A 20,979-nucleotide genomic window follows, 5' to 3' on the forward strand; every position below is an offset into this window, starting at 1 on the left:
GGATGCCTTTGGCTCTTAGACCTCTGGAGATTTCCCCAGATGACCATGAAATCCTGTTTTGCTTCCCACAGCACTGAGGCTGCCCCTTGCTTCCATCCCAAAGAATTATTTTAACATCTCCTCCCTCAGTCTCAGTGAACGACTGTTAGAGTCATTTTGGAGAGTGCCAGCTCTGCTTGCTCCAAGCTTCCAGCTCTTGGCCTTTGCTGCCCACACATCCTGAGGGAGGGGATGCTCTGGAGTGGCCCTCTCCTTGTCCAAGGAATATGGATGGGATCCTCCCTGTGGGCCAAGCAGCAGGGACTGCAATGTGTCTGGCTCGCAGAGCACACACGGCCTGCGAGGGATCGATGCTGTGACCTAATTTGGGCTGGACTCCAGTGGGAGTCTTTGTCTCAGAGCTGGCTGCTTTAATATAAAGAAGCTTTAATAAAAAAGCAAACTTGGGGCAGAGAATCCCTCCCAGGTTATTCACTTTAGCAGTGGGATCACTTCTCCTGCACCCTTGTCCAGCCATTGGATGGAGCAGGAGGTCTGTTATGACTACACTGGCTCCTCTCCCCCCACCTGGTGAGGACCCAGCTGCTGAGCATGATGCCCTTTGCAAATATGATGTGCAAATCAGTGCCCTTCATCCTGGGCCTGCTGCAGGACAGCCAGTGCCTCTGGCTGGTGGCCTTGGCCATCTCTCCAGCACAGCCAGGAGCTGGAATGGGGAGACGCATCTTTTCCAAGCCTTGGACCTGGGATGAGCTGGGACTGGGCTGCTCAAGTCACACATGTTGTGTTGTCTACCTAATTGTCCCCAGGTTTGAAGCAGTCCCTACCTGAGCCTGTGGACAGGGATTCCAGGGGTCTGGATCTGCTCACAGAGGGACTGTGCAAATTCCTGGTGCACAGCAAGCCTTTGGTACAGCCTTGCATTTAACCACACAGCTGTGAGACTTTGCTGTCTGTCCTTGGTCACCCCCTGAGCTGGCTCAGGGCAGCCTTGGAGCAGCAGTCCCCAGGAGCTGGCAGGGGTTTGTCCCATCAGCTGAGACCCAGCCTTGGAGAGGGTCTGTGACCAGTCTGCAAAGGCAGAGGCACCTGCTTGGGCATCAGAGCATCTTCTGGCCTTCAAAGCAGGCTGAGGAGCACCTTTGCACCAGCACGAGTATGTGGGGCACTGAGGCCAACCCTGCCCTGTACTGATCACAATGAGCTGCACCAGCCCCAGTGGGGCAGGAGGAATGGCAGGAATTATTTCCACTATTTTTTTGTTTGTTTGTTTTGGTACTCTGCAGACCTAACCTTTCCCTGGGACCCTCCTGAAGCCCCCAGAAACAGAAACACAAAACCTTTCCTGCAGGACAGCTCTGGGACTCCCTGGGACCACCTGGCAGGAGCATCCTGAGCCCTGCCTGCAGTTCCAAAGATCCCCAGGCAGCATCCAGGCTGCTCCGTGCCCAAACTGGGGACTTGCTGCCTGGTGCTGAGGCAGAAGCTGCCCGAACCCCCGGCTGGGCAGCCCCGCAGGGGGAGAGCCAAGACCACAGCATCCCAGTGGATAACTGCCATTAACCTCTCCCTTGGAACAAGAAGGTGCAAATGAGCCCACAGTAGCCTCCTTTCTTCTGGCTGAGCAAGATTGATTGAAAAACAAATTGGCGCAAATAAAGCATGTAATTAGATTAAAGCCTCTCGCCTGGAGCGGGCGGGGAGCGGCAGCGAGGGCTTCGCAGGAGCCCGCAGCCCCTTCTCATCTCCCCAGCACCCAGCGCGGCTTGGGGGCCACTGGACCCTCCAGCATGACCCCCAGCACCCGCAGGATGCGGCCAGGGCTGCCCATGACCTCAGGGGAACCGCCCTTGCCAGGCCCCCCATGCTCAGCCACTCCAGTTCCAGCCGTGCTCCAGGCATGGTTTGGGTGCCTTTGGTGCATCCCTGGGAACCCTGGTCACGGTGTTCAGAGAGAGAATCACCCCCAGACACCCCCCGAGCACCACTGTGCCTCGGAGTGAGTTTGGTCCCTGCCTCCTGAGCTGCCTGCTGCCAGTTTGGGAACAGGAGAGAATGGCCTGAGTGATATCTGGTGTTTTGGGACATGGGTGCCCATAGCAGCCATGGCCTCATCAGCATCCCAATTTTCCCAGATATAAAGGGAGTGAGTAGGAAGGCTATGGCTGCTGGTGACACAGTGGGGACAGTCCCACTGTGACCCACTGGAAAACAGTACAATAGAAAACACCACACCAACACCGAGTTTTATGGTTCATCCATCCCCTCCTCTCCACCCTCCTCACTCTCTCCCAGGAGCACACGGGGCTGGCAGCACATTTTCTATCCCTTCCCACAGGATCAAACCCAGCACTGAGCCCCAGGACACGTGGGGGTGCCAGCCCTGGTAGTGCTTCATCCACACCCAGTGCTTCCCCACTCCAAACATATCCACTGACGAGCTCCAGGGGTGCTGCTCCCTGAACTCCAGGGGTGCCCTGGGATGCAGAACTGCCAAGAGCCACTGACAACACCATTAAATACATTCATAGGGAGCCATCTGTCCTCGAGAGCATCAGCCACCCCCTAAATTCCTGCCTGACAGCAGCTCCCAGCCGAGCGGAACCAGAACAGGGAAAATCACACTTCCCACTTTGAAACAGAGAGCTGGTGCTGGGGACAAGGGCTTTGTTTCTCCAAGGGGAATCAGAATCTGGAAATGTCCCCCTATGGGGAGAGAATCAGTTCATTTCACTTCAGAATCATCATCACTGTTTTTGCAAATGGGTCTGAGGGTGATGCTGAGCTGGGCAGTCCTTGATTTGAAGCTCGTGGCTTGGCTACAGTGCCCAGGGCTTGTGGGCACCCAGGTACCCCCGGGGTCAGAAGGACAGTCCCTGAGGCAGTGTCCAGAGCTGGGTATGTGGGGATGAAGGGAGAGGGGGATGGAAAGATGTGGGATGGAGAGATGAGGGATGGAGAGATGAGGGATGGAGGGATGTGGGGATGAAGGGCTGCAGAGATGGAAGGATATGGGGATGAAAGAATATGGGGATGGAAGAATGGAGGGTTTGAGGGTGGAGGGATGGAGGAATGAAGGGAGATGGAGATGAAGGAATGTGGGGATGAAGGAATGGAAGGATGTGGGGATAAAGGGTTGCATGGATGAAGGGATATGGGGATGAAAGAACAAGGGGATGGAGGACTGGAGGGATTTGGAGGTAGAGGGAATCAGGTTCAGGGGTGTAGGGATGGAGGAATGAAAGGATTTGGGAGTGGAGAAATGCAGGGATGGAGGAATGAATGGATGTGGGGGTGCAGGAAGCCCTGCACTGGGGTGATAAGAGCACAGTGCAGTTGTGCCTGAGGCTTATCTGCATTTCAGCAGTTTTATGGGGTTTGTTTTGGCTTTTTTTTTCCCCCAGACTTTCTGAGATATTTTGAAGTGACCAGAAGTTTCCTCTCTGGAAGCCCCTCACCCCTATTGTGCTCACAGCCATTCACTGCAGATCACCATGAGAAACCTCTTTTCAGGGGGGAGCTGGATGCTTTGGCCGATCAATCAGTCAATCAATCATGCAGTCAATCCATCACCTCGCTTACAGCCCGAGACAGGCGAGAGAATACCCATGCAGGGCTGAATTCATTCCTCATTTGGATGGGTACAAAGCTGGAGACCCCCAGACTGAGCCCAGATCTACACCAGGGTGACTGAAATGACAGTTTCTGCCTCCGATTGTGCCGAAGGCAGCTGGGCAGACCTTTATTCCCAGGCTGTGGGATGTGCCCAGCTCTCCACAGACAGAGCTGACAGTCGCTGTTAGAGCTTCCTCAGAGCAAAGTGCTGTGGCTTTTCTCTCCACAGGGTCCCTCTGGCCATGCCCCATCCCATCCTCACCCAGATGAGCAGGCAGGGCTGTGCCCTGGCAGCTCCCCCCCCGGGAGCCCTTTGGGAAGGAAGGGAGCAGTGCTGTGCCCTGTGCTTGGATCCGGTGCTGCTGACCCCCTCCAGACCCTGTGAGTGCTGACACGAGTGGCAACACACGTTCACACCCTCCTGTTCACTGCACACCAGTGCTGGGTGATGGCTGAGGCAGGTCACTGCTCCCATCCCAAAGGAAAGCTCAGCCTGGCTGTGCTCCTGTCCCCGCGCTCTCATTTTCCGAGCGAGCCTCGCACCCCTCGCAGATGTTCTGGAGGCAGCTGGCAGCTCACACGGTGTTGACTCCTTGTTTCCAGCTGCTGCAGCTCGTTAAAAGGAGCTGTGGTACATTTAATCCTTTCCTACTGTCACTCTTGCCTTGAAGCTGTTGCTGCAGTGATGATCACGGTGTTTATGGGGCTGTGAGCAGGGGGACAGTGATCTGCTCATCTGCCTGGAGTGGAGCTGTGGAGCCAAAAAGGCACGTTCCCGTGGGGATGCAGGGGTACAAGCTAGCTAGGAGGCTGGGGATAAGGAGATTTCTCCCAGCTGCCCAAGCCATGAAATTCAAGCACAGCTCCTGTACATGTGGTGGGAGCAAGGGATTTATTTAACTCATCCTCTACCTGTGCCTGCTGAGGTTTTGCTGGGGTGCTGCAGATGCTGGTGGCAGCAGACCCCAAGGAGCCCTTTTTCCTCCGTGCCTATCTATGGAGACAGACTGTGAGCCTCTGACCACCCTCTGAAATCTGCATTTTGCCCTTCTGCTGAGGGATACAGGAGCCCATTCCTGCTGCTCACCCTGTGATTGTCCTGGGAGTGATGGTGTGTACCTGGGAGCAGGGGACTCTCAGAGAGTGGCCTTGCATCACCTCAATTCATCTGGGCAGGGGCAGGCAAAGATTAAAGCTTCTGACATTCAGACAGAAGAAAACCAACCCTGTTTTAGGGCTTGAATACTTTGGCTACCTGCAAATGCTGCTGAAATGGGAGTTCCAGGTCATCAGGGAGGCCAATTTTCCGCATTCCTGGTTCTTGGGGGAGGATTCTGGCTAAATTTGGATATCAAGGCATGTACCCACCTCTGTAGTCTGGGAAAGCTGCAAGTTGCAGCCAAGCTGTGCACACTGGGGGACCCCCAGGGATCACCAAGACTGGGGGTTTCCCCCTTTTCTGCACTTGCTTCCAGCCTCTTCCTCACCAGCCAGGAACAAAAGGGCACAAATGACATTTGGAAAGTCCATATCTGGTTTTGAAGCTGCAGAGGCTGATTTCCAGGGGAAAACCATGTGAAGTTGCATCAATCCAATCACCTGGTTTTATTTAAGCCCACTAGCCAAAATCATCCACCTCAGATAATCATTCCCAAGCCAATCTGGATTTGATTCAGATAAGACAATGACTGAGTGGCAGGTTTGTAAACCTTTACCCCCCGCTATTATTTTTGTTTGCCCTTTCACTGGGGCCCTTCTGCCTCTCTGAATGGGACCAGAGAAGGACGGGGTGGTAGCACGAGGTCTTCTTGCCTCAGAAAGGCTGCAAAAGTGAGGAGCACCCCCTCCTCATCCTCCCATCTCCCGGAGTGGGAGAGTATGAATGCATTTCATCTAAACAATTCAGTTTTGGACTGTTTTCCCAAATTGATTGGGACCTCTGAGAGCTAAGCAGAGCCAGGCAGGACCCCCCACACCAAAGCTGATGTTGTCCCACCCCTTGTACCAAGGCCAGGTTTGGCCCATGGTCTTCTGCAATGTGCCCCTCGTTGGCTCCCAGTGGAGTGATGCTCTCTCAGCTCTTGGCCAGGGTGATGCTTTCTGTCCCCTGCAGCTTCAAGCAAAGGAAATAAAGCAGCATCTCTCCCAGAACTGGCTGCATCTAAAATCTCTCACTAATTACCTTCTCCATCTCTGTAACCCTTTTGTTCCCACAGCACAGGAGCTCTGGCTTGCAGACACACTGATTTAAGGATGTGCTAAAAACCCCCACAAAGTTCAGCAGAATTCTACAGGATGGGGGGGTGCTGAGGGTTGCCAAGGCACAGCACTGTCAGATGCTCCCCCTCAAGGGGAAGGCATGAAATGTGGAGGGTTCAAGCTCCTTGGACAAAACAGTGCTTAAAAAGTCCAATAAAATCACTGTGAGTAGAATTATGATGGGGTGCTGGGCCCATCAGATTGCTCAGCTTGGCTCAGCTTTCATGAGGAGGCAGGACAAGTGGCTCCTGGTGAGCTGGGTTGGTCCCTGGTCACCCTTCTGGGCAGGGAGTGGGGAGATCCAGCCCTCCAGTGACACAGGGATCCAAGAGGTGCTGTCAAGTCATTGCTCATGGCTCGCAGGCTGTCAGGATGCCCCCATGGATAACCTCCTCTCAGCCTCAGCAAGGGTTCCTCTGCTGAAGGGAGGTGCCTCTGACCCTGCTGAGATGTTCTCAGTTAGTGGCTTTATGGCAACTCAGTTGGGCTTGGGCAGATCCCTAAATAACCCCTCTCCCCACAGCAAGGATGCTGTTGTGGGGAGCTGTGGGACTCACTCCTTCCCCAGTGGAGCTGTTTGCTGCCAGGGGCTGCGGGGGGTCAGGACCAGGGGGTGCCCTGCCAGCAGCACCAGGGAGAGAAGGTGGCTTTGGAGAAAGGCTGGAAAACCCTGCAACCACCTACCCAAAGCCTTGGTCTGAGGTGAGGGGCACCTCCTGACCGAACTGCCTCTGATCCCTGCAGCCATCCCTGTTGGCATTCAGGGAGATGCAGGGCTGGCAGGGAGCACCTGGCTCTCCCCACTTGTTGCACAGGGACCTGCTCCTCATCAAAACGTCCCCATTTTGTGCCTAAAATGGGCTGTGCACCCCCTCGTCCTGCTCAAGGGTCCAATTGCTGCAGGCTCCGTGCTTGTCCTGACCCCGCTGAGGGGCCAGGGGGGCACCAGCCCCAGCCCTGCCCCAGCCCACCCCACACAGTGCCTGGTGCTGAGCTGGTGGCCGTGACTCGCAGCCTGGGGCTCCTGCAGGTCACACTGCCACAGCACATCAGGGCAGGCACTGGCAAGGGCTGTGGCCAATCAAGGTGGCATGTGGGGATTTGGGATGGCCAAATGCAGCTGCCCCACTTGGTGTTTGCCCAGGGCAGTGGGGGAGTTGTTTCCCCAGCTGTGTTGGTATCTGCAAGGAGCCCACAGGTGGCCAAGGTGGGGACATCCCCACACCAAGTCCCCTTACAGCCAGGACAAGATAGAGGGGCTAACAGGAGCTGTGGGGAGGGACTCTGTGTGGCTGAAAGAAGATGGTGAGCTGCACTATAGCATACGATTGAGCTCCTGAGGACCTGGGGAAGAAGATTTCTCCTGATGGAGTTGGGTAACAGAGGCTGGTATTGCCAGGAAACAGCATTGTAAGGAAGAGGAGACCTGCTCCTGCTTGGCTTCAGGTTGAGTGTGTTGGTCCCTGTTCCTGATAACCCAACACCTTGTTTTGTAGGGACTCCCCAAACAACACACCTCATGTTGGCACCCAATGTCTAAGGCAAAGCACCCAAAGGGCTGCTCAGCAGGGCTGGGCTGGAGGGAGCTGCCTGGGGCAGCCCTTGGTGCATCTTCAGGCTCCTTCCAGCCCTGCAGCTCAGAGGGAACGCTTCCAGAAGCACACAGGAAACAACAGGCACAACCCAAGGCTGGAAGATCATTCTTGCCCAGACCAGCCTGATACTGAAACACAGAGTTGCTGCTTCTGCATTTACATGTAGCAAGACTTGTCCTTTAAATCAGTCCTATGGAACACCCTGGGATTTACCTTGCCATGACAATGGAGACCTAAGACCTTGTCCCTTTGCTCCCTGGGTTCCCCACCCCGGGAGAGCTCCTGAGCACACAGCAACACACACAGCCCGTGTGACAACCCTTGCCACGGGACGAGCCTCGGCTCAGAGTTCAATTCAAGGTGACATCCATCACTTTTAGTACAAAGTCCTAAATTTATGAACCCTCCTACACTGCTGAGGCAAAAGTAAACAGCCTTTACACCTCGTGTCCTTCACAGCTGTGGCGCTGCTCAAATACCCCAGGGACCTGCAGGCAGTGGGACAAGTCACCCTTTCCCAGGACTCTCTGGCTCCTGCCATCATCCCCTGCTCAGTCCCAGACGTAAGACACATTGTTATAACACACACAGGTCACATCAGCACCTGAGATTGCTTGGCACAAGGAATGCACAGATCTAGGAATGTAACAAGAATGCTCCTATACAGCAGTAAGCAATGATTACGTATTTTTTCCCTTTTGGAGGATTTTTGGTTCTCCAGTCCTTCTCCACCAGAAAATCTCCTTGGAACTGTTCTCATCCTTCTGAGAAGGTAACCACGAAACTTTATAATCAACCAGTGGTGGTTTTGAATCCTTACCCCTTTTCCACCAAGTGTTGGTTCCACATTGAGTGGAACCACACATTAGGTTCCACCCTGTGTGCTTATGGATTTAGAACCTCTGGAAAAACCTCTCTCCACCTTCTCTACACTCCCACATGCTCTGAGGAACACCCGTCTCTCAGGATGCTGCACAGCTGTTTCGAACACTCAGACACTTGGGCGTAAAAGGAAACCACTTGTCCCGGTACGAACACCAGAATTTATGTATTTAATGCAATTTCATTCAAGGGAGGGGGTTGCTCAGAAGACTTTTAGCATCAGAGTGCTTCAAAAGAAGAGAGAACGTACCTGCGGGCTCCTCCGTGCTGCTGGCGGCCGTGGTGGGGGGCGCGGCGGGGATCTCTGGGCGGGACAGCGAGGAGGCAGGAGCAGAGGGGAGAGAAAAGAAAGAGGAATTATTCCAAATCCCAGAGAGCCTGGTCCCTGCACACACTGCATGTTCCCTCCCCAGCCGTGCCTACCAGCACGGAGGGTTTCCCAACGATGTCCTCCAGCAAGGAGCATTGCAAGAGCCCCAGAAAGCAGCGCACCAGGACCATACCTACTGGGGAGCCAGGCCTCCCTGGAGGGTGTGGGAAAGGGGTTCTTTAACAAAACATTTTGGCTCGTGGTTGCAGGCTGCACTGTGCCCAGCCCTTGCAGGCAGTGGGAATGCTGCTGCCTCTCCCTGTCCCAGGGTTGTCCCTTCCAGGTGCTGTCTCCACCCACGTCTGAGGCAGTGTGAGCACTCCTCTCCTGTGAGAGAGGGTGCAGGTAAAGCATTGCACCTCTGTAGGGATGCAAGAGTTACCTCACACATTTAAGGGAAACACAAACATATCTGGTACCAATGCACTGGTCCCTGGTTTTGATTTGGGACCAGCTTTGCAGAGCAAAAACCACATAATATTCGGGATATTCATGCCCACGCCTGGCTGTGTTTGTTGAAATACAAGGGATGGGCTGTGGATGGAGGGATGGCCCCAGCTTTGCAGGATGCTCTCCTTTCCCAGAGCACATACATAGCTCTCATCACAGACATCCTTCACACATTCAGGGCATGATGATGCAATTTCTGTGCATTCCTGGTAATCCTGGTGGGGGAACTCCCTACCAGCCCAGTTTGAAAGTGGAATTTAGGCATGAGCTGGGGGTCAGCATTTACTTCCTTCCACTTGTGCTCTTGGGAACACACCTGGCCACGAAGGCAGGGTTTGCTGGGGTCAGTCTGCATTGTGGTGACAGCAGCTCATAGGGGTGCAGCCCAATTAGCATTAGATGATTTTTTTAAGTCATTCACTCTCATGAAATTAAACACAGGCATAGCCCATGTGAAAGACATGGTGCATAGTCAGGAAGCACGTGGACAGCCAGCACAACCATCCCAAAAGGCTGGGTGGGTACTCCTGCCTGCAGTGCAGACCCTACTGGGGTCTTATTCATTCCCCATGAGGTGTTTTTTGCATGGCTATAAGTCTCTGGGACAAGGAAAATGTAAGCAGTGGTAAATCAGAGAGTAACTGTGCCCTTGCAGGCAAGGTGGCAGCCCCTTGCTAGCGGCAGTGAGCCTGTGGCAGTGGGAGAGCAGCGTGGGCAGGGATGGAGCCCCCCACTACACACAGATCAAACATGTGTGAACTCCATCCCCTCCCACGTGTAGGATATGCTGACTGACATTTTTCAAGGATGAAAATGTCCTGGTTTGGGTTTTTCTGGGATGAGGGAATTGTGAGTTGCTCATATCCTCACTTGAATTGCTTTAGAGTCCTACGTGCAGATCCAGCTCCCAACAACTGCACGTGGGCTTGACGGCCAGGCCAGAGCCTGGCTTGGAAAGCGTTTTTAGCAGAAGCTTTGGCCCCTGGGCAAGGATGTTTTGCAGTGACACAGAAGTAAGTTGCTCCCATGGGTGCTGGGTGGTGGTCAGGTGGCAGGGCCAGGCAGGGCAGCCCTGCCAGGCTCACACCAGCCTTGAGCATGCAGGGTCGAGAGCTGTGTGAGCACAGCCCAGCTCCAAACCCTTGGATGGGTCATGTTGAAATCCTGTGTTTGTCTTTATTTAGTGCAACAAATCCCAAGGGAGCTGATGCAAGGAACAATTTACTCTCTGATTTGCCATGGCCCTGGGGAATGGCTAATGATAAACCTTTGTGCATACTTGCTGCAGTGCAGACTGGAGCCACGACTGGAGGTCTTGGGGAAATAAGCATCTAGTCTGAGCTCTTGCTGTCCCATTGCAACATGGGGAAAAATGAATCTCAAGTGACCAAAACCCATCCCAGAATGTATGTTTTCTTCACCAGGAGAAGGTGGAGAAAGGGTATCTTCCCCATAATTCAGCAGTGGCCATGCTGAGAGGGGGATGCTGTGGGGGGACAGAGCAGGAGCAGACTGTGGGTTCCCAGGAAAGCTTTGATTCTTTAAACCTTCACTTTTCTTGTTGGGCCTTTTTCCCCTTTTAGCAGCAGGGAATCACCCTTGAGGGGAGCAGTTCCTCTTTCCCAGCCCATCCCAGGCACACTAATTTTGATGCTTCCTTTCATTAGGGTGGGGGGAGATGTCTCACAAGGTGCATGAGCCACTGAATGATCCAACAGCAGCAAACCCAACAGGCAGCAGAGAGGAGCACCAGGCTAAAGCCCACCTTGCCTGGGCAGTGAGAGCTCAACAGGGGCTGAGGGGGATCTGGGTGTTTGCAGAGCAAATGCTGCAGTGGAGCTGTACCTGTACCAGGGTGCTCCCTGCTGTTGTTTGAAGAGCAGAGGAGGAGAGCAGCCTTGGGAAGGCAAATTGAAAAGTAAGCCCAAGGAAGCAAACAATAAAACAGCCTCTGTTTCTGGGAGGGTTGTGTGAGTGCAAGATCCCCTTTAGCAATCCAGGTGCTATCACTGTTTTACTGTGATGGCAACTTCACCAAACCAGCAGCTCTTCTGATTTGAGCTCTGTGTCAGTGCAGCACAGTCTGTTTTTGGAGAGAAAATTCTGTTTGTAGTGATCTGATGTGGTACCCAAAAATAAATGTGCTCTTGAGGCACCTCTGCTCCATGAAGCAAAATCAAATTACCATCAAACTGGTCTGTAACTGCACTCACACAGCCCACCCAATGAGGCAGACGAGCTGTTTGGAAGCCAGTGTTGGATTCTGGGCTATGTTCCCTCCTGTGGGCAGTGCAGATGGCAGGGGGACCCAGGCAGCTCCATCCCCCCAGCACTGCCCACTGGCACAGTCGTTTGTGACAGGGTTAAGCAGCCTCCCAACACGGGCAGTGGCTCCTGTGGGTTTTTAAGGGTTAATATCTCTAATCTACAGACACTGAAAGAGTGATCCACCTACTTATGCAGGGGGCGATGGGAGAGCGGCTTTGCTGGTAGCCTTTGGCGCATCGGTTGCAGGTGATGCCGGTGACACCGTCCTTGCAGGGACACTGGCCCGTGGTTTGGTTACAGGTTTGGCCGGCGGCACCCACGGGATGACAGTCGCACTCTGTGGGGGGAACACACAACAAGAGGGTCAGGGGAGAGCAGAGCGGGCGCAGGCGACGTTGTGGCATCGTCGGGGAGCGATCCCGGCGTGGCTCCACCTTTCCTGCCGCCGGCAAACATCCCACCCAGCCTGCGACCACACTGACCTGGAACGGAGGTGGCATTTGGCAGAGGGGGTGTGGAGGCCCTTACTTGGGCACAGAGGGGATGGCACCAGAGAGGGAGTGGCCCTGCCACAGCCCATCCCGCTGCGGGGATGGAAACTGCAGCCAGGATGTCTCAGGTGCTGCACAGCCCTGGGCAGGCAGTGTGGGGACACCCACCCGTGGACACAGAATCACAGAGTACACCGAGTTGGAAGGGATCATCGAGGCCAACTCTTAGCCCTGCACAGGCCCATCCCCAAGAGTCACACCGTGCGCCTGAGAGGAAACACAACTGCTTTATCCGTGAGTGCTGTGATCAAGAGTTTGCAGCACTCAAAGAGGAGGGGAGCAGGCAAAGCAGCACCCACTGCCCCCACCCCAGCAACTTCAAACGCCCTCAGGCTCCCAGGAGCAGTGGCAGGACTGTAAGGAAGAGGGACAAAACCCAGGAGTGTTTCATCACCCCTTCAGCACAGGAGATCTCAGGCAGGGAGCGAGTGCTTTCAGAGATGTTGGGAATTCATTTCACGTGCACTACAAGAAAAACCAAACCAGCCACCCTCCTCCTTTCAGTGCTTTTGCTCGAGCCCTTCCCTGCTGAGCAGCATCCCTGGCAGCTGGCACTGAGGGAGCAGGAAGGAAATGCCCTTGTGGGATGCAGGCAGGCTGGAGGACCTGCTGTTCCCAGCCAGATGGATGGAGGCTTGACGGCAGAGCTGGGCAGATGTGAAGGGTTTGGCAGGGGATGTAAATACTGCACTTGAAAACATTCACCATCTCATTTCCCACAGTGGGACTTACCGGCGCAGCTGTTTGGTTAAAAAAAAAAAAAAAAGAAAAAAGCCAAAAAGAAAAAAGAAAGCCAAAAAAAAAAAGGCATCAGGGCTTGTTATCATCGCTGCTCCAAAAGGATTACGGCCTCGCACATTTGTTAACAGCCCTGATTTCTAAGAGCTGCAAGCACCGTGCCAGACTGTGGTCTGCCCCTGCTGAGCAGTGGCAGGGAGAGGCAGGAAAGCAGGAAAGCTTTCCTTTTCTTCTGCAGCATCCTCGGGAAGGAGCCAGCCAAATCCCTCCCAGGGGAGCACTGATCCCACTCTCCTGCCCCTCAGGGGAGCTGCCTGCAAGAAAGGGGGTTTGGGGGAAAATGTGTCCCACTGCCCAAAATCTGGAGGGGGCTGGTCTGTGGGTCAGGACCAGTACGAGTGTCTCCATGGGCTCCAGTGGCTTAAAACACCCCCAGATCCCCCAAACTGGGCATACCACTCCCATGAGGGTTTGTTCTGGACCCTGCAATGATTCTTAGTTTGTCTTGCAACCCCCCAGCTCTGAGACACCCTAAATCTGCCTCATCTGGGGAGAACAAATCACATCCCACATTCATTTGTGTTGGGTGTCCAAGCTTTGATGTTTGGCTGGAGCTTCCCTCCAACCCTCCCAGCATGATCCTGCTCCAGCTTCCCTGTACCAGCAGCTCCCAGTTTGACCCCCCTCCCAGCAGGGTTTGGATAGTGCCTCTGGCCTCCTTGCACCAGGATTTCCCTTTCTCCCTGCATGGGACATCCCATCCCTGTGCAGCCCTTCCCAGAGCACCAGCAAACTGCTGCCACCCCTGACTCCACCAGTCTTGGATGGGAAGAGATGGAGCCTTGCCAAAACCTGATGATTTTTTCACATGTGAGGGGAAAAAAAAACCTTCAAGAAACCAACAACGCTTTTGCTTCTTTTCTCCTCTTTTCCTAACACTTCTGATTTGGTTTTTTTGGTTAAGGGTCCTGCTCTCTCCCCTGCTGTGAGCTGTCCCTGGGAAATAGCTGCTTGCAAATCCGTCCACAGCAGAAAATTTGCTTTTCTAAACTTAATTTTAAATGAAAAAGTTTCAACATGAAATGAGTGTGGCTGGTGATGAGCTCGGAGAGCAGAGGGATGTTTAGGTGGGAAAACCTGCCCATTGCAGCCCCAGGGGATGGCTTTGACAATGCTGGGGGAGAGGAAATAAAAACACATTAAGTGAAAGAGTGAAGAAGAGCCAGGGCAGAAAAGAGTTAAAGAAGAGCAGAGAGGCAGGAGTTAATACAAAAATAAGCAAATCAGGGAAGGGTTACACAAGAAGAGGCAAAGGGCAGGAGGATGGGGAGGAACATGCCTCATGTTTCAGGCGTCCCCTCTGGGGCTGCGCTGGTTTCAGGCATCGCCTGCAAACCCCCATCCTGTGAGTAATCCTCCCCCATGTGAGCGGATTGCACCGATTTCAGTGGGACTGCTTGGACGAGAGAGGGAAAGGGAGGAAAAAAAGCCTTGGTGATGAGTAAGATTTACAGAATCAGGCTCTTGGAGGCCGGGCTGCAGAGCACAGAGCGCTCCTCTGGACACCACATAAATAAATAGCGATGCTGCTGCTTCCTTCCCTCATGAGGTAATGCCTCGGCACAGCTTGTCCGGAGCTGCTGGGTTATTTTTACAGCCATATCCGTCTGAGGTTGTCTCCTCTCTCCCCAGTCTGGGCTCCTGTGAGGGCTCTGCACACAAGTGTCACCCGTGTCCCCACGGGCACGTGTGATGTGCCCAAGGTTGCAGAGTAGACAAGTCATGGAGCTCGTGGTCCAGGACCTCACCAGGACAAAGCCCTGGCTGATCTCTGATAGCTCATGCTGACACATGGTGGGGTAAATCCCCTCTGGATGGAGGGATGTGCTTTGTGTCACCAGTCCCCAACTTTAGGTTGGGGCACAGGACCCTGCGTGTCCGGGACGGCTGCCCTGGGCAGAGCACTCTGGCTCCTCCAGAGCCTGACCCCACTCTGACTTAGTCTATCTTCCAGAAAACTCTCTGAATCAGCAGCAACTCAGCCCTCGTGGCGCAGGGAGGCAGGAGGTGGTCTAGGCAGTGTCTGCAGATGTGTATTTGCCGTCCCTGTCCTAGAGAAACTGAACCAGCGCCAGCAATTAGGAGCAATTAAAGGTAATTTGCAGTTCCCTGGCCAGTGCAAACACTTGCAGCCAGCAATTACAGGCTCTTCTCCTTCCCCAGCCGTGGAGTGGCTGGGCTGCTGGTGCTTGATGCTGATTTTTCTAGTACAGTTCAAATTCCTTTGGGCTGCAACCCCAAATTGAGGAAAGACTGCAGCAGAGTCACAGCGGGGGTGTGATTGGTGCCAACGCCCCCTTTGGCATCCCCATGGCCTTCCTGATGGGCACCTTTGGACTCACAAAATGGCTTTTCAGGCCTCAACTTCCCTGAGTGCAAGGATCTGTCACCCACCACGACGCAGAGGGTCGGCAGTGCCCTGCACTGAGTAGAGCCCTTGGGGCCCCAGGGCTGAGGAAAGCTCACTGATCAGGAAAGGAGGGTGTCTGGGACATGACTGGGGATTATAAGGGGGATAACAGGTGATTTTTCTACTGTACCCTCATGCCTTGCTTGAAAGGATCACCCCACAGAGGAGTGTGCAAGGGTGCAATGAGATGAGAGAGCAGCAAAGAGGAATTATGTCTGTGCAAGAAAACAGGAGGTCTGCACTCTGTTAGTCCACAGAGCACTGGGGGAAGGAAATAACCATCAGGATTTTGTTCTTTAAGAAAATCTTACAGAAAAATCTTTGATGTGGCAGAAATGATCAGGAATTTCTAGGGGAAAATGAAATAATCTTCTGCTTGAAAACATGGCTGTGGAGGAGGAAACTAGGAGCAGGAATCTATGGTGAGGTTTTAATGGGCACTGATGGTAGCAGTGGGGGTGCCTCTGCCCATAAAAGCTGATTTTTCTTATAAAATAATCATGGAGTGGAAAGCAGGGAGCTAAAAGCATTTCTAAGTGAGCCCCTGCAACTTGGCTAGTCCAGATGTGTTGGTCTTCTGCGAGACAGACCCAAACTGGCCGAATGGATGAGGGGATAGCAGCCAAAATCCGGTGCACAGAAGGCTGCATAATTGGAAGGAGGGAACAGGATGGCTCATACACACTGAAGGGTCCCAATTAACTGCAACCACTCCAGGAAAAGATCTAGGAGTCAATGAAACATCTGGCTGATTGCAACGGAGCTCAGAAGAGCCACAAGATGGGAGGTTGTGTTATGAAAGGGGTAGAGAGTAACAGTGAATGTGTAATATCATGGCACTATAGAAATCAATAGCACGTCCTCAGCTGGGGAAGTGCAGTGAAAGGCAGGGAGAGGCACCCATCTGAGGACGGAAAAGATTAGGGATGCCTTGCCAAGAGACGATGGAGGGGTGCCAAGCAACGCTGAGCACCGAGAAGGTCAGACAGGTGCTCCTCTTCACTGGTCCTTAAAACACGGGGACAAAGGGACATTCAAGGCGCTTAAAAGGCAACCTTTTTCAATGATAAAAGGAAATGCTTCTTTGCACTGCACGTAATTAACTCGTAGAACTCATGCTACGAGACACCATGGCAAGGGCCCAACAGGATTAGATAGGGCTATGAATGAGAACATCTGTAGTTACATTAGCTGGGATTAATATATATACGGATATAAGCACTCCAAGCCAGCTACTAACTGCCTGCAGTTAGGAGGAGATTTCCCCTGGGGCCAAGCTCTCGCAGAACTGGCTGTCTTGGAGTTTTATATCTCTGTCTGGAGCTTCCAAGACAAGCCACTATTATATGTACAAACCTGCTGAGGCAGAGCATCACCCGCCCGAGCACAGGGGCAGGGACACATTTCTGTGCTTCAGCTGAGGTCTGGGACGAAAAAATACCTGCAAGCAAATCTTAGGGCCTTTCATGGAAGGATGCAAAACACCCTGGGAAAGTGGTTGAACTTGCTGGGGTGTCTCTGCCCCGCTGAAGGCTGACAAATAGCATGACAAAAGTGCAAATATTTTTCCTCCCCTGAATTTTGGTCGGAGGTATTCCCAGCTGCTAATCTTCCCCCACACACGTGTGTTGAAAGGTAAACAGAGGGATAAATCTCCAGGCTTAGCTCTCCTCAAGTGTGACCTTTATTGAGAAGGTACCTGAAAAGACCTGCATTTTTTGAGAATTAACATCTTCCTGCTTTCAGGGAAGCTGTGTCTTTGGGATGCTTTCAGAATGACGAAAAATCTTTTTGACTGAGAGAAAAGGCTTTGATTTTACAAGGTGTGCAGATTTCCTCTTGTCACGCTGGGTCTGCCATGATCACACACCTCGCAGGGCTTCCAGGTCCAACTGCCCAAAGCGTGACCTCCGTACTGAGCAGTGACCCAACAGTGCATCAGACTGGAAAGAAACACTTTAATTTACAATAGTCACTGATGAAGTTCCCTGTACTGAGAAATCACATTCAATTTTAAGTATGAATTCATGTCTCATATAGCCCAGATGCCTTAGGTGCACATTTATGTTTGCCCACGCTTTAAAATGTTTTTTTCCAGAATCGCGGCCAAAAATTGCTTCCCTTTGGTTGCTTTTCTTCTCTCCTCTGAAGACTTCAATGGGAGTGAAAAATGTGGCTACAGAAAATTTCTGTTGGAAAAAAAAAATGCTCCAAGCCCAGATTTCTTTCAAACCCCTTCTCTTTGATTGCAGCAGTATTTTAAACACCAAAATGTCAAAACAGCTCAAATTTGCCTGTTGCCTCAATAACACAGCCTGGTGCAGTAACCATATCTCAGCCTTATGTTTTAGTATTTAAAGGTGTGGTTCCAATATTATTACTTATATGAGCTTTTTGTTGTTGTTGTTGTAGAGTTATTTTTTTCCTGCTCCACTGTCTTTAGTAACTTGCATACTGACATCCTGGTTCCTCTGGACATATCTGTCCAGGGAATGCAAGGTGTGAGAACTCCTTGGGTGAGTCCAGCTCTCCCATCATATCCATAATCCATCCCAGAGATGACCCCTTGAAGCTGTCACAAAGTCCTGACCTGGGCAGGCTATTTTAGGAGATTTGCTTTGGCTCCCGTCTTTGGGGAATCGATTCAAAACAACAGCTCTCCTTCCTCTGGAGACCTATCCCAGTTATTTGTCCATGGATGAGGAAAGTCTGGTCTGATCTCTGTGCACCTGAGCACTGCTGGCTCTGAGGGCAGCACCCTGTGGGGATGGGGGAGACCACAGCCACTGGCAGAGCATCTCCACCACGGGCAGCATGTCCTGCAAATCCCACAGATTTATGTCATGGGGAAGAGAAACTGTGGTATTTATTGTGCACCCACCCAGTCTGGCCCCAGCCTGTTTGCTTAACCAGAAGCAGAGGTTGAAATGTCTCTGTGTTAACCCTGAATACTAATAATGACTTTAAATATTAACTATTAACTGCTTTGCAAGGAGATCGTCGGCTTGTCTGCGATATTGTGAACTGGATTTAGCTCTCCAAAGGATCATGTTCATGCACAATGTCCCTCAGCACATTCTCTTGGAGATTTAAAGGTTTCTTGCCAGCAGAACATGAATTCCTCCTTTTATCGGGCGAAGCCAAATAATCTCTTGGTGTTCCACAGCGTCCCTCCTCCTGCGCCGCTTCTCAGGGCTCTCCCATTTCTTCCTCCTGAACTGGCACCCGGGGAAGCCAAGGGCTCTGGCGCCCTGCAGTTTGGGCCAAATTTCACAGATTAGACCTTGTCTTTGTCTTCTCCATAACAAGGAACAGACGGGCCCACAAAGCCTCCACTGAGCAGGAGTCGCCGCTAATCCGGAGGGGGCTTTGAACCACGGCAATAAATCCACTTTTTGGGCAGGCACACTACGGGCAGGCATTAGAGATACAGACAATAAGACAATTATGGCAGCACTCTCCAAAATGCTCGAAAATTCCCTCGTTAAAAAAGTTGCTAGAAATTCCCCTGTCGTCTGGGAGCTCCGGCTTTTGGGTGATTCTCAGCCAGGGATGCTGAGACACCCCAGGATGAAACATCAGGGTTTGCTTCTCCCTGCTTTGCTGGCAGGGCTTGGGTTTTGTCATAGAGGATGTTATCCCTTTTGTTTTTCCATCAAAAGATGTCAAGTCTGGTCTAAGACCTGCAGAGCAAGCTCTGGCCAGGCAAAGAGCAGCTTAGTGGGGCACATGACTCTAAAGCAAAATACAGCTCATCCTGCTTTCATGGGAGACATTGCAGGGGAAAGTGTGTTAGAAAATACTAATTTTGAGGGAGGAAAAAAAAAGGCAAACCTTTTCTCTTCCTGATGTGTTTTTAGCCTGGCTCCTGAGGAAATGAAGTTCCTACAAGTGTGTTCTCCCACTAACAGTATTTCAGTCAAATCTGGCAGCAGAGCAAAAGTTTCAGAGATAATGAGGTTGCCACAAGCCTCAGGGAAAAAAAGGCAATGGAGAAGATGAGAGAGAAACTCTAGGAAAAGCTCTGCAGAGGGGGATCCCTTCAGTGTGCACAGCCCTTATGGGACACTAAAGTATCCACAGTGAGGAGAGCCCCCAACACCTCAAGTGCAGGGGAAAATTGCAATGAGAGCTCTCGGGGCACAAATCCCAGTCACTAATTCGTGATGCTCCGAGAAGCCTATGTTTAAGTGGAAAACAAATCCTTTTCTACCAGAAAAAAAAGCCTTTTTCTTTTTAAAATGCTGAAAACCAGAGTGTGTGGATGAGCAGCTTTGGTTTAATTCTCAGGATCTGAGAGCCTGGAGGACTTTCCACTCTGGAGAACTGGTCTGAAGCAGGAAATTATCTCAACAGTTTGAAAACACTTATGGGGAAGGCAAATTATTCCTTGTCTTTCCTCTGTCTTGGAGATACGCAGAGGTCTAGCTATGTAAATGAATTTAGCAACTTTTGTTCATAGTCTGAGACTTATCATGGAGAACTGGAGTTTAGTCTGGTTTTATTTCTTAATTAGGGTGCAAATTCCCCTCTATTGTGTCGCATGCCACCACTTCTGAAAAACCACAGTCCAAACCTGCCCTCCAGGATTGCTTCTGGATGTATCTCTGCTGGAAAACCAAACCCAAGCCACAGTTTTGAAGGCGGTTGGCCCCCAGTTTAGCCAATAAAACTCCTTTTGGGCACCAGCATTGCCAGGATGTGATTTTTCAGGAATGCAGAGCTAGCTCTTGTCAGGGAATCAACTATCTACATTTTCCAATTAAGCTGGATCATCCAAGTGCCTAACACGGATTTGGGACTCAGCTGTCAGCTCTATCTCCCCTCTGAAGGTGCTGGGGGGTGGTTTCCAGGCTGCAGTGGAGACTCAAGGTCCTTCTGAGGGTCTCCAGTGGAGCCTCCTCCATCCTCCATCCTCCTCATCACACCTTTTGGTTCCCTGGAGTCAGCAGAGTGTCTCTCCCTGAACCCTGCAAGCCTCACACAGTGTTGGCAGGTTCTGCCATGGCTTTTACCCTTTCCTCTTTCCCTTTTTCAGCTCATCCCTTCCCTGGGCTGCTCCTCCTGTACCAAAAGTGCCGCAGGTGGAGGTGGATCTCTAACCCAGCTCACCTGGGGGTGTCCCTCTCCTGGGGGTGGTGTTTGGGGTCTTGGTTTTACAGAGCATTCCCAGACACACAGAACATGCTGGGTCTCTGAGTGCATCTCCCATGGGAGCAGGAGCTCCTGGCTGGGCTGGGAATGCCAAGTGGAGACAGCAGGGCCCCACTCCGGGGTCTGTGCAGCAGGTCAAGCCCCTGACCTGTGAACTGGTGTCTTGGTTATGTCCACATGTCTTCCCAGCCCATCTGAAGATGTCAAAAGTCCCTTCCTCACCTGCCCTTCCCTAAACCAGGTTTGTTTCAAATTAACCTTTAAATGCAAGGGAGTTGTACCAACTCAGCAAAGTCCAAAAGATTCCTGGGAGAGAGGGGAGCTCTGCTGAAAAGGGCTCTGGAAGTACCAGTGTGGCTCTTTGGAGGAGAACCAAAGCCCAGATAAGCAGCAGTCCCCTCCTTCAAGGTGCACAGGGCCTGCCCAGAGCAGTCCCAGGAGTCCTGGATGGCAGGGGAGTCATATCCCACAGCAAAAGTGCCTGGGAGGGAGCAATATGTGGAATTCTTGACTTCCCTGGAGCCAGAAGACAGCTGCAGCTTAGGGAAACTTTTGGAATGGAGGTGATTTTGCTCTGACCTTGTCAACAGGCAAACAGACAAACCCCTTTCTCTTCTTTTTCCTTTT

The 20,979-nt window shown here is 52.2% G+C and overlaps 1 protein-coding gene across 1 annotated transcript in view; it reads right to left on the bottom strand.

The window, feature by feature from the left end:
• Positions 1-20,979, bottom strand: part of NTN1 (netrin 1) — a 98,120-nt gene that overhangs the window by 16,874 nt on the left and 60,267 nt on the right. Inside the window, exons 3-4 of the mRNA XM_032707009.1 lie at positions 11,627-11,776; positions 8,602-8,655 (exon numbers count right to left, since the gene is read on the bottom strand). Coding sequence (XP_032562900.1) covers positions 8,602-8,655; positions 11,627-11,776 — 204 coding nt within the window. The remainder of the gene's footprint in view (positions 1-8,601; positions 8,656-11,626; positions 11,777-20,979) is intronic.

Source organism: Chiroxiphia lanceolata, chromosome 19 (genome assembly GCF_009829145.1).
Source record: "Chiroxiphia lanceolata isolate bChiLan1 chromosome 19, bChiLan1.pri, whole genome shotgun sequence".
NCBI classification, from domain to species: domain Eukaryota; kingdom Metazoa; phylum Chordata; class Aves; order Passeriformes; family Pipridae; genus Chiroxiphia; species Chiroxiphia lanceolata.